This window comes from Eleutherodactylus coqui, chromosome 6 (assembly GCF_035609145.1).
Source record: "Eleutherodactylus coqui strain aEleCoq1 chromosome 6, aEleCoq1.hap1, whole genome shotgun sequence".
Lineage (NCBI taxonomy): Eukaryota > Metazoa > Chordata > Amphibia > Anura > Eleutherodactylidae > Eleutherodactylus > Eleutherodactylus coqui.
The window spans coordinates 47,991,168-48,003,897 of record NC_089842.1 but is presented as its reverse complement, the minus strand read 5'-3'; the positions used below and the strand labels follow the sequence as shown (position 1 = coordinate 48,003,897).

The following is a 12,730-nucleotide window of genomic DNA, read 5'->3' as shown; positions in this document are numbered from 1 at the left end:
GTAGCTGATGCTACTTCAGGTGTAGGTGCGGTACCTGAGGGTGTGAACAGCAGCGTAGTCAGACAGTCCGGGTCAGGGCAGGTGGCACAATTCAGCTTGAGAAACAAGCCAGAGTTCGGGTCACGGAAAACAAGTTCAACAGAGTAAATCTGTCCAGAGGTCAAGTCAGGCAGTGGACAGTAGCCTAATCAGTATAACAAGCTGTGGTGGGAGCGGAGATGGGAAGGTAGTCAGGAATAGCCAGTGTCAAGAAAACAGAAAATCAGAACGAACTTGATAGCAACTTGAGCAAGACCATAATGACCACAATACCCAACACCCTCTATAGGGGAAGGATGCCTGAAAAAGCCAAGGATAATAGTTGATAGGTAGGGGTAAAATTAACTTGGTGCATGCTGGCCTTTTAAGAGAGCGGCTTGGTGCACGTGTATGCTCCCCAAGTTGCTATCGCAGAGTGAACAGTTGCTTGAGTCAGGCATCTGCCACGAGGAGGGACATCATGCATGCTATGGCCACCAGAATAGGTGAGGTGGCAGCTCTCAACTGTAACAGCTGCACTATGTAAAAATATAATAATTGTAATTAAAAGCCTCGAGGAGCATTTTGTCCAAATGTGGTCCAAACTGATGCTCAGCATACAATGGTACAGAGCAAGGCTTTCAAATATTAGGTTGCGCTAACCATTCCTAATATACTTGAAGAGGTAGAACAACCCAAAATGTGTAAGCGAGCTCTGTATGAGTGTATTGTAGCATGCTGGTAATAAAAACTTTTATCATATTCCGTATAAATACATACGCAGTGTATTACGTACTTTAGAAGGTTTTTAGCTAAATTTTTAACAAAAATGTTGTAAACCCATTGGTCACAGGTCAATGATGCCAATACTTTAGACAGTTTTCATACTTGAAATGTTCTTTCTATCAACCTCTAGGGTTCCAGTGGTCCGGCTGCTCAGATAATATTGCTTATGGAGTAGCCTTTTCACAGTCCTTTGTAGATGTAAGAGAAAGAAGCAAAGGTGCATCGTCCAGCAGAGCGCTAATGAATCTCCACAATAATGAGGCAGGACGGAAGGTAATCGGTCCTTTTATTCACCTTATTCAAATGATTGTGGTGCGTTTTTCTGTCCTAAGCAGCACTTTTTCGATTGGTCGTTGGATAATCATTAGAGGATCTATGAATGGTTGAGCTATTTTTCCCCCACACACCCTCCCCCCCCCCCCCCCCCAAAAAAAAAAATACTCCAATTCATTTTAATCACAGGCCACCAAAGAGATTATCCTCTGATGTGTTCCAAAGATAAGATACCACCAATGGTCGTCCATCAGTTTGGAACCCACTACAATGCTTTTAATGAAAGGCATCTGATAATACAGCTCTCCTGCTGAAAGGGGTTTTCCCTCTAAGAACAGTTATCACCCATCCACAGCATAGGTGAGATGTATGATCACTGAGTATCCAACCGCTGGGACAACGGGAGTTCTGAGATCCCTGTCCCACTGCATACCTACCCTGTTTACCCGAAAATAAGCCCTACCCTGATTTTCTGGAGTTTCGTAGAGGTTTGAAATATAAGCCCTATCCCAAAAATAAACTCTAGCTGCATTACATTAAAAAAAGCAATACATTACCTAGCAGGCTCAGTCCGGGTCCTCCCGCTGCTCTCTGGAGCTCCAGCATGCTTCCTGCAGTCCTCGGCCGCCCACAGAAGATCGCTTCTTGGTTACTGGATTCATAAATCCTGCCTCCAGGAAGCGATGGCTCTGATTACTTCATCCAGTGCTCCATTGATTGGGTGAGCAGCGCTCGAGAACCAATCACAGCCATTGCGTTTCGGACACCGGATTTATAAATTGACCAATCAATGCCGTGGCTTAGGGACGTAGACCGAGCCTGCTAGGTAAGTATAATAAGACATTCCCTGAAAATAAGACCTAGTGCCTATTTTAGGGCAAAAATTAATTTTATGGGGAACACGGTATTTTAGTCAGCATCATAGACTTTGATGAAATGGACATTGTGTGTGGTCTACTTCCACCCCAAGTGATTGTGGGGTCACAGTGGTGATAGGTGTTAAACGATCTCAATGGGAAAACCCCTTTAAAAGGAATCTGTTACTAGCTTAATGCTAGATGAACCACTAGCAGCATGAATTCTAGACAGGCGCCCACATTACATTACAGGGTGCATGTTTTATTCTGTTTGTGTATAAGGAAATACCTCTCAATCTAGCCAATCCACATGGAGAGAAGCCAACATGGAATCATCCCATTGCTCTTCTCCCTGGCCTTTTTAAAGCATGTTTTCTATGAAAAGTTGCCACATATCAGAAAAAATATATATATCGGACTACTTGTGGTTCGGGCACCATGAAGCTCAGTGACAGGTCCCCATTAAGTGTAGGTTGACGCTTTTGATCATTTATCTTTAATTCTGGGGACAGAATACTGCAGAATTGTCTCTGGTATGAATGTGTCCTACATTACCAAAACCTGATATCTGATGAGTCCCAATGTTATCTTTTGACATGATGCCTCAACCTTTCAAAACTTTTACTGGAAAACCTTTTAAAACAAAAAAAATTTTGGTAAAATATTCCATAATATACTCCATTTCTGCTCATCTTTTTATCATTCGGCTTCTGTCTCATTTATACATATTTGCCTTTCGGTGATGGCTACATAGTAACATATAATATTAGGCTGACGGGAGACAATGTCCATCTAGTTCAGCTTGTTTCCACCCCCTCCCCCCTTGTTGATCCAGATTAATCCAGGTTAATTGATATTTTCCCCTTTTTACTTGTAGGCCATCCTCAACAACATGCGAGTGGAATGCAAATGCCATGGTGTCTCTGGATCATGTGAAGTGAAGACTTGTTGGAAAGCTATGCCTCCTTTTCGCAAAGTTGGGAATGTTCTGAAAGAAAAATTTGATGGAGCTACTGAAGTAGAGCAGAAGAAAATCGGAACAACCAAAGTCTTGGTCCCCAAAAATTCTCAGTTTAAGCCCCACACAGACGAAGACCTGGTATACTTAGATTCCAGTCCTGATTTCTGTGACCACGACTTAAAAAATGGTGTTTTAGGAACTACTGGCCGCCAATGCAACAAGACTTCCAAGGCTATCGATGGGTGTGAGCTCATGTGCTGTGGTCGAGGGTTCCACACGGAAGAAGTTGAAATTACGGAAAGGTGCAGCTGTAAATTCCACTGGTGCTGCTTCGTCAAATGTAAACAGTGCCATAAAGTGGTAGAGATGCATACGTGTCGGTGATCAGACTGAAACCCATAGCTTATTTTACCAGAATGGACAATTCTCATCTCTACACACCACCGATGTCATTCCTTCCACCACGACAGGTGAAGCTTCAAAAACTGCAAAAACAAAAAAAAGGAGGGAGGGACAATGGATTTTTTTTAAAGAATATTTAAAGTCCCTTGATATCATTGCTGTATATTTGTATCCTTGTTCTTATTTATTGCCGACAAACATTGAGGTTCTAAGTCAGTGCTTCCTATCTACATGTGGTGAAAATGACTTTGTGTTGCTGCTTCTAGAGGGATGGAGTCCGAGACGTCCTACGAAATCTGCTGAAGGAACGGAAATCCAATGAAATATATAAAAACGAATGGAAAGTTTGAGAGAAACTTATATAGGATGACCACTATCCACCTTGTTATTCCAGTGACATTGAACTAACTTCCACCAAAATGACCAAAATAACATGAAAAACGTGCATTATATTTTTGAAATGGAAAACGAAAAATGTTAGCATAGGTATTTTATATCTATATCAATGTATATAAATATATATTCATGGTTTTTGTATTACAAATATTTCTGTAAAAGAAAGATTATTAAGCCCAATATGAGGTCATTACACATGTTTTTCACGTTTTTTCTCATTCCTTGAGGATAGATGATAGACGGGGGCCGTACGCCCGTTTTTATGTAGACTTTTTGTTTTCCCCTTTTCTCTGATTTTCCTGCTGATATCTGTCATGTTTTACAGTGCTGTAAGGTGGCAAAACTGCTGCCTTGGAACCCTTACTTAAAGAACAACCCTTGTCATAAGTGACCCAAGTGTTCACATATATAGTCTTGTCCATAGGGGGCATTATGGTAGTAATTAGTGCTGATGTCGTTAACATAGGACACTTGAAAAGTAACAGCCACTTTTTGAACCAGAATTCTGCTTAGAGCAGTGGTCATTTCCATCGCCTCTACTCATCTAAGCAAGGGGGACCAATGAGTCCAGGAGAAATCGTTGGTCCTTCTTAACCCTTTCCAATCCACTGTCTGACGTCTAAAGACATTCTGATTGAAGGCTGTACAGCTTCTGATGTTGGAAGACGTCCAGCAGGGTATTCCTACTGTATATTACTGGCTGCTCTGTTGTTGGGGGCCTCTCCAGCATGTTCAATACCGCAGTACTGGCTCTAGCCAGCAGGTGGCGCCATTGTATAATGGCAGAAAGAGAAAGCCCCCTAGGAAACCCTGAATCCAAAATTGGATTGCAAAGGGTTACGGCATAATGGAAGTGACCTGTAGAATTTCAAAAAATGTAACAAAAAATCTGTCTTTTAAACAAGTTTGCTATTTAGCCTAGCATTTTACTGCACTATTTATGTTATTATCAATTATGACTGGAGTTGCTCTTTAAAATTCTGGAACTAAATAGAAAAATGTTTTAGAAATTATTTCAGTTTTTTTTGTTTTTACTATTTTTTATATTTACATTTTCTGTAGTTAATTTACAAAAGTAATGAAAAATAGTGAACATTTTTTTGTCAGTTGGGCATACAATTTATAGGGGGAACTAAAGCAAAGCAATAAGATTTTATGTTCTGAAACATTCATATATCCCAGAAGATTTGAACCCCCACTGGTTGGACACTTTTAAACACTGCTCATAATCTAACCAGAAACACCCACAAACTTTCTGAGAAGCACCCACTTCCTGGTCATATGTGCTTAAGCCCATCACCCTTTAAAGGGGTTGTCCCACTTCTGTTATGCTGCAGAAAGCAGACAGTTCTGTACAGTGTGCAGTGGTGTGGGTTGGTACTGCAGGCAGATCACTTCAATGGGACTCAGTCTGCAGAACTAACCAGGGGCATTGCACAATATACAGAGTTGTCTGCTTCCTGCAGCAAAGCAGTTAGAAGTGGGCCGGCCCCTTTAAGTTCTGTTGTGCAGCTTAATCCCACAAAAAACAAGTCAGTTGAGTGGTATTCATTTACTTTCAGTATTGGTATTCACTAGTAATAAAAAACAGTGAACATTTTTTGGTCAATTGGGCATACAATTTATATGGCCAGTTGAGTGGTATTCATTTATTTCCGCATAACCTTTTGGGCTCCTTCACATGGGGGTGCAAGTCGTACAGAGGTTAGCCGGGCAAAAAAAATCGCAGCTAACTGTGCTTAATTAGCAGTGAAATTGCCCATTCACACAAGTGGGAGCTGCGTGTTGCTTTAAAAAAAGTGCTGCTTCCCCTGGGAAGAGAGATAGATGAAGGAAAGCCCCAGGGGAACCCCCTTCTCTATGGGGCTTCCCTTCATTTTAGCAGGGCTGGAGGGATAGCCCGACTGCAGCGAGAAAGCGGTTCCCCAGCAGGGGAGAAGAAGGAAATCCCCAGCAGAGCGATGCCGATGTTCCCCTGCAGAGGAGAATAAGGGATTCCCTGCTGCTGGTGATTTCCTTATTCTCCCTTGCAGGAGAACCTCTCTCTCCCCACTACAGGGGAATTCCTCCAGCCCCGCGGAGAATAAGGGGGTTCCCCCCAGGGACTTCCTTCATCGCTCTCTCTTTCCCCCAACTGCAGGGAAATCCCTCCAGCCCCATGGAGATGAAGTGAAAGCCTTGGGAGTCCTCTTATCTCCGCAGGGACTAACAGGAGCACACAGCGGAACATTTAAAATGTGCTTCTGTGTTTAGTGGCTCGGCAGCACTCTCTCCCCCCTCCCTTTTTGTCCAGCTCCCATAGGAGTCTATGGAAACTCCTGCGCATCACGCACCAAACGGGAGAATGGAGGGGGGGTGCTGCTCCATTCACTTCAATGATAGTGCTAGAGATTGCCAAAGCGCTTGCACTCGATCATTTCCTGAGCTGCCATTGAAGCGAATGAAGCAGCAACATGCCTGGTGCAACCTCCACTCCTTTCACTCAGGAACTGACCAGACCCCTGGTCAGTGGGGGCCATAGTGGTCAGAACCCGACCATGCACATACTTATCTCTATACTGTGGGTAGGGGATAACTTTCTAACTCAGCACAGCCCCTTTAAAGTGTATGGGCACTTATGAACATCTGACAAGTCAGTGGAGATATATCTGCTTGGGTTTGTGAGATGTTTTTATTGGTCGGGGTTTTTGAACTAAGATCGTCGTAGATGGCCACATCAAAGGGGCAATGGAAGAATAGACCTTTAGCCTTCTGCTTGAAACTGATGGCACTTCCACTGAAATCAATGGGACTGTAATGAGTCACTTGCTTCTACGACAGACATTTTCAAATGAAGTCCATAAAGGTTGAGCAGAATGTGCAGAGCACCATGGCCCAGTTAGGTTTTAGCAGCTCAATGATGTTTTAAAAACTGTCCATTGGTATGCATACTATTTAGAAGCCTACAACTGACTGACCATTTATCTAACTAAGAAGTGATCACTTTATCCCCTGTCCTTCCTAGCTTGGTTAGAAGCCAAAACCTCCCAACTATTAACCATAGTTTATTGAGCTGAGGACTTAATAGAACACATTCTAAGCACAGACTCATACACAAAGTCTACACAACAAGCAGAGGTGTAACGTGGGGCTACCGGACCCCAATGTAGCAGGGTCCCATTTACTATGCATCATTTACAATATTGGTATCTTCTTAAAGGGGTTGTACCAAAATTGCAAGTTGTTTCCTATCCACAGAATAGTGGATAACTTGCTGATTGGTGGGAGTTTCACCTGAGATATCACCAATCTCAAGAACGGGGGTCCTCATTTCGGACTTACTGAACCCCCTTCAGTAAGGAGGAGACTGAATGGAGCACTGGTCACATAAGTGCACTAGCACTTCATTAGTCGGATTGCCGATATAACCGAGCGGCACCCGCTTGAGTATTTCCATCAGCCCCATTGAAATGAATGGAGCGCTGACCGCACATGTTCAGCCAGCGCTCTATTCACAGTGATATCACTGCAGGGGGAGAAGCACTCCCCCCCTCCCCCACGCAGTGACCGAGTGGGTCACATCCAGATATTACTTCTGATTCCTTGGGGTCCTAGCAACAGGATCCGAGTACTCATTCAACTATCAAGGGACCCTTCTAACAATGAAGGATTGTCCAAAATGAACAACCCCTTTAAGAAATGGCAAGTAGTTCTATAGTTCCAGCAACATTGTAAGCTATGGGCTATATATAGCAACATCTGGGATGTACTGAAGCCATAGCTATAAATAGGATGTTCACATAGCATGAGGAGCTATCATAGGCTGCACTATATCATAGCTGAAATCTACAGAAAAACGTAAGTTACTAGGCTAACACTTATAATACATATATGATAACAGTGCAAATTATTGTTTTGTACTGATTTTTAGGCATTTCATGTGGCTTTCTCAATTCATGTACTATAACCGCTTTCAGCATTTCGCTGGTTGGCCTTCACCCCTGTGTCAGCCTGGTGACCGACACGCAACACGCTGCTCCCCGGATGTTTGTAGAGTTCATTGCACCTTGTTGCTCAAAAGTGGCGGTTTCCGTTAAATGAATGGAAAATACATTTTATAACAAAGATTTTAATTGGATACTGGATGAATGCTGATTGAAAACAAAACATGCCATTATTGGCTTATTTTTAGGTAAAGATAAACGGGACAGTATGGTTGGGCAGATTTATTGATAATGTCTTATAGGCCACTCGTGTCATTTTTTCCTTTCACTATGTAACCAGTCCCTTGGCATATAAAGGTCAGCTAGTATTACCTTGGTTATCTATTACTTATGATCTGAAAATCTCTGGAGTCCTTGTCTTCAGATGGGTCATGTGATCTCTTTGTGACCACCTGGAAAATATCTATCTCTGTGTGACTCCTTTTAGAGAACAATGTCAGTCACCAGGACTTCTTATATGATGACACGGCATGGCCTGTACCACACATGCTCTTCAAAAGGGGGGATAGAAACTGCTATTACAGTCACTGATAAGGATTAAAGGGCTCCTGCCACACATATATAATGAAGATCACAGTTAAACTTCCTGGCTACTATGGTATAATTATGGTCTTTAGCTTATTTAGGAGAATAGAAAGGGTAATGGTAATCACACTGTCCTCCCAGAAGGCAGAAATGGCACTGGCTCTAGCTGGTCAGGCAATGCTGTGGTGATGCATCATGGGAATGCTAACACAGCATAAAGCAAGAGAATGCAGGGAGAAATCTAAAAATTAAGACGGTATCCAATAAAAATCGGAGTGGAGGCTGTACTGTATGGAAGTGACTGCAATATGCATAGGAGACATTCAGAGTGTGATAGATAAGGGGCGCAGTGATGGAAAAACGTATGTTTGCAGGAGTGGCCCTTTAAAGTGCATAATTTTTGGGACAATGAAAAACAGAACAGAGATGGTACAAAATGTATCAAATTGGTGCGTGTAGTATAATATATTTCGTACATCTTCTGCCACTTCATGGCACATTGAAATCAATGGACTGTCCATGAAATGCATGGACATGGCGGGTCCTTCAGAGGGAGAAAATATCCTTGTAGCCATCTCTGTTCTTGCTGATACATGAGGGTCTAGAAGAGGGGATCCCTATAGAGTAAAAACAAAATCACTGATCCTAGATTAAAAAGGCCTTTGTCCCACCTAAAGCAAAGTGCTAAAATATAACCTTATTTATGTGTTAAAAAAATTGACAACAAAGAATAAACTCACAAGCTAAAAAGTTCCCCAGTGTACAATCCTGCACCATAGCATGGAATAACCGCTTCACCGACATGTGGAAACAATGTCTGAGTTGCAGAAAAGATTAAGATGCAATAATATAAAAAAACACAACCAATTGTGAGGTTCAGAAAAAGTTCAATATTAGAGATGAGCGAGCACCCAAATGCTCGGGTCCTCGTTATTCGAGTCGAGCTTTTCGTAAAATTCGAGAGCTCTACTCGAGTAATGAACCCCATTGACTACAATGGGAGACTCAAGCATTTTTGTATGTGGGACGCCGGGTCCCGAGCTTTTTTTTTTTCTTTTTTTCTTGGTTCGTGTGTTCACTCTCTCTCTCTCTCTCTCTCTCTCTCTCTCTCTCTCTCTCTCTCTCTCTCTCTCTCTCCCCCCTGCCTGCCAGCCAGCCCAAAAATTTGCCATTGACACGCGCTGCGTCGCGGCGGGGAGGGGCCAAAACAGGCACGTCACAGTGGGGAGGAGCCAAAAACTGGGGCAGGGTTGAACACGGCATGATGCTCATTCGAGTAACAAGCACCATCGCGTACGCTAATACTCGAACGAGCATCAAGCTTGACAGAGTACGTTCGCTCAACTCTATTCAATATACATAATATAATGGGTAATTTTCTTGTAATTTACTGACCCTAGATTGCCCTAACTTGGTACCTGGGCTAATACAGCGTCATCACCCTGACAAGGGCGACCCTGTGCAGAAACCTGTCCGTTTCAGTTCCCTATTACATCCTGGTCCACAGATAGATCCAAATGTCCAATAGCGGCATCAAATGCAGCCCCATCAATGAATGAATATTCATAACATGTCTTCATATCTAGTTAAAAATTACAGGTTGTACTCAAGATATATAAAGGTATAAACTGTATGAACACAGCCGGAGGTGTAACTTGAAGCTTTTGTGCCCAAATGCAAAATCTGTAACAGAACCCCCAATTATAATGCTTTATTCATAGTAATGGCCTCTCTATATGGAGAAGAGAGGCCTCATGGGCCCCCTAAGGCTCCTGGGCCCGGGTGCAACCACATCCTCTGCATCCCCTATAGTTACGCCAGAGAACACAGCTATAATGTATTTCTCATAAGCACTACAGGTCTCGCAAATATTGGTTCTTTCCTACTGCATGCCTATAGATTATTCCAAATCTTAATCAACATTTTAGAACATAAGTGCATCATAATTATACTTCTCTCAAATATATCACCAGACCCTCTAATTAACAGGTGAAATCCTATGAGCATTGCAATAATGTTTTTCTCAAATGTACCACTAGTCTCTATAGAAACTCAAAATTTCCTAATTAGATATTTGAACATATGTATTCTATACCAGACATGGAGGTTGTACCATAATTTCAAGCTATCCCCTATCTACAGGATAGTGGATACTTTGCTGATTTGTGGGGGTCTCACTGCTGAGACCTTTGCCAATGTCAAGAGCGGGGGATGCCTTGTCCCCCGTCCTCCTCACTGCAGGGTTACTGCACCCCCTGCAGCAAGGAGGAAACTGAATGAAGCACTGGACACACAAGCGCACCAGCGCTCCACTTTCACTGAGACTGTCGAGATACCCAAATGGCACCCGCTCGAGTATTTCTGTCAGTCCCATTGGAAAGAATGAGGCACTGACAGAGTGACATCACTACAGGGGCGGGGGTGTGGGAGAAGTGACCTCCACAGTGAATGAAGAGCGGGACACAGGAGTCCCATTCCTCACGGGGTCTCAACAATGAGACTTCCACCAATCAGCAAGTTATTCCCTATCCTGTGGATAGGGGATAACTTAAAATTCTGGTTCAACCCCTTTAAGGTTGAAGAAAACAATGGATAAAATGACAACTGATGTGCAGATAAGTCTCGCAATTCCATGGTTCAGCCTGAAAGAACTGGAACCTTAGTACAGGTGAAAATACATGGGTAGATGTTTTTTGGTTACTAGTCCTTCTAACCACCACTGATGCATATGGAGTCTTGCATTGTTTTTGCCCAAGCATTGGGTTATCCCATATGAAAGATCAAGCAATCCTACTTACTAGATGTTCTTTACATCGTCCATATACATGATCCAAATATTGCCCAGCCATCCGTCAGACCCATTGAAGATCTGGTTTGTAGAGCCAAACGTGGCTCAGTGTGGGGCATTTGCCACCCAACTTGTTTATTGAGCCCCAAGTGGGATTAAATGAGTGATTCTAGATATGGAAAACATTTTTAAAAACTCTGAAACTTACCATGCCACAACTATAAATGCATGAACTTGGCCCAGGCAGCGTTCCATAAGCTAAAATTATGACATTTATCTTGTTGGAAGGGTTTTATTGTGCTGTTATAGCTCTGTTACTGTAATAATTTACAACCCTACCAATATATATTTATGATTCATGATATTTTTTTACATCCGGAATAACGCAGCCAGAAATTATGGACTTTGGACTATTTAATGACATACACCACTATCCAATATGAGGATTAAGTAAGCTTTGCTTCTGGAGTACAAGTAACATGATATACTAGTATCTCTGGCATGTTTAAGGAATCACTGGGTTACATTTGATTTATGGATCACAATTTGTTCTGGTTTTATTCTCCCTGCACAAACATACAACATTTTATACGGTTGTCTTATTCGGAAAAAAAAAAAAGGCCCCATTTGCCCGTCAAGAGGAAATGGTTTATTTTTTTACTATGTATCTTTGGATTTTAGTACAGGTTTATTTGACTACAGAGATTAAAATTTTGTTGAATCTTCAAATACATAAATTGTGAGCCTCTAAATGATTTGAGGGCAGAGCTCAATGTACAACATAGCTCAATGTATATGTATTATGGTGGGAAATGGGTCAAAAATAAAGACCAGGAACAGTCATTGGGTCTATTTAACTATTAAGTCATTAATTATAATTTTTTTGAGCCTGTCACTTGGCAGGGACTGGTTTTCCTTATGGAGATTCAGTGTTTGTGGCAATGCTCCCTGGGAAAAGTATGTAAAATATCAATCCTCTCTTGAAGGAAGAAAATTGTCTCTCTAGTGCCACCTGTAGGTGACTGCCCTGGAAGTGAATGTTTTTCACATTAAAACATGATTGTCACGTCTATCCAGTCCTGTCGAGAAAACTGACCAATAAATTCTGGAACAGGGTGCAGGCACAGGCTAACATAGGGGGTTACTGAGTTACTAGACATGCAAGACAATATGAGTGCCAGTGGAAGAAATGGAAATAAAACCAATAAGCCAAAACGGCCCCCTTGACATGGAACGATTATCGTTCAGATTCTCACTGCATCATGGGAATCCGAACAATCATTCAGTATAAATGCTGCCTACTTAAGTACCCGACAATTGTCCCATCTACAAGGACCGTAAGGTCTTTCCCTGATCTGCCCTGAATAGATCTGTCCATTAAGCAGAGCATCCGCCCCGAAAAGGGTGACCCACTTCTGGAACCTCACTAGATTCCCTCTACGTCCCTAGCTGTAAAATGGAGACAAAATATGTGAGGACTGGTCGGGACAGAAAAGGCAAATGAATGAAATGAAGTCAGAGTTTGGAAGTAATAATCCGAAGTCTAAAATCCACAAAAAGAAGGCACAAAAAAACACGCAGAAGCAAAAAGACAACGCACCTAACCATACTGCAGGACCTGTATACAAATGTAGTACCGGCATCCTCTGCAAAGCGGAGCTGGAATAAATACCCTATAGATAGCTCAGTCAGCTTATCAATTCAACAATAGATGGGAGTTGTTTCTCTCTTGGCATCCAAC

General features: G+C 42.3%; 1 protein-coding gene across 1 annotated transcript in view; it reads left to right on the top strand.

The window, feature by feature from the left end:
- WNT4 (Wnt family member 4) overlaps window positions 1-11,832 on the top strand; it is an 85,115-nt gene extending 73,283 nt beyond the window's left edge. The window contains exons 4-5 of the mRNA XM_066606747.1: window positions 935-1,077; window positions 2,812-11,832. Of these exons, the coding sequence (XP_066462844.1) occupies window positions 935-1,077; window positions 2,812-3,279 (611 nt within the window). The 3' untranslated portion in view covers window positions 3,280-11,832. The remainder of the gene's footprint in view (window positions 1-934; window positions 1,078-2,811) is intronic.
- Window positions 11,833-12,730: the final 898 nt, after the last annotated feature.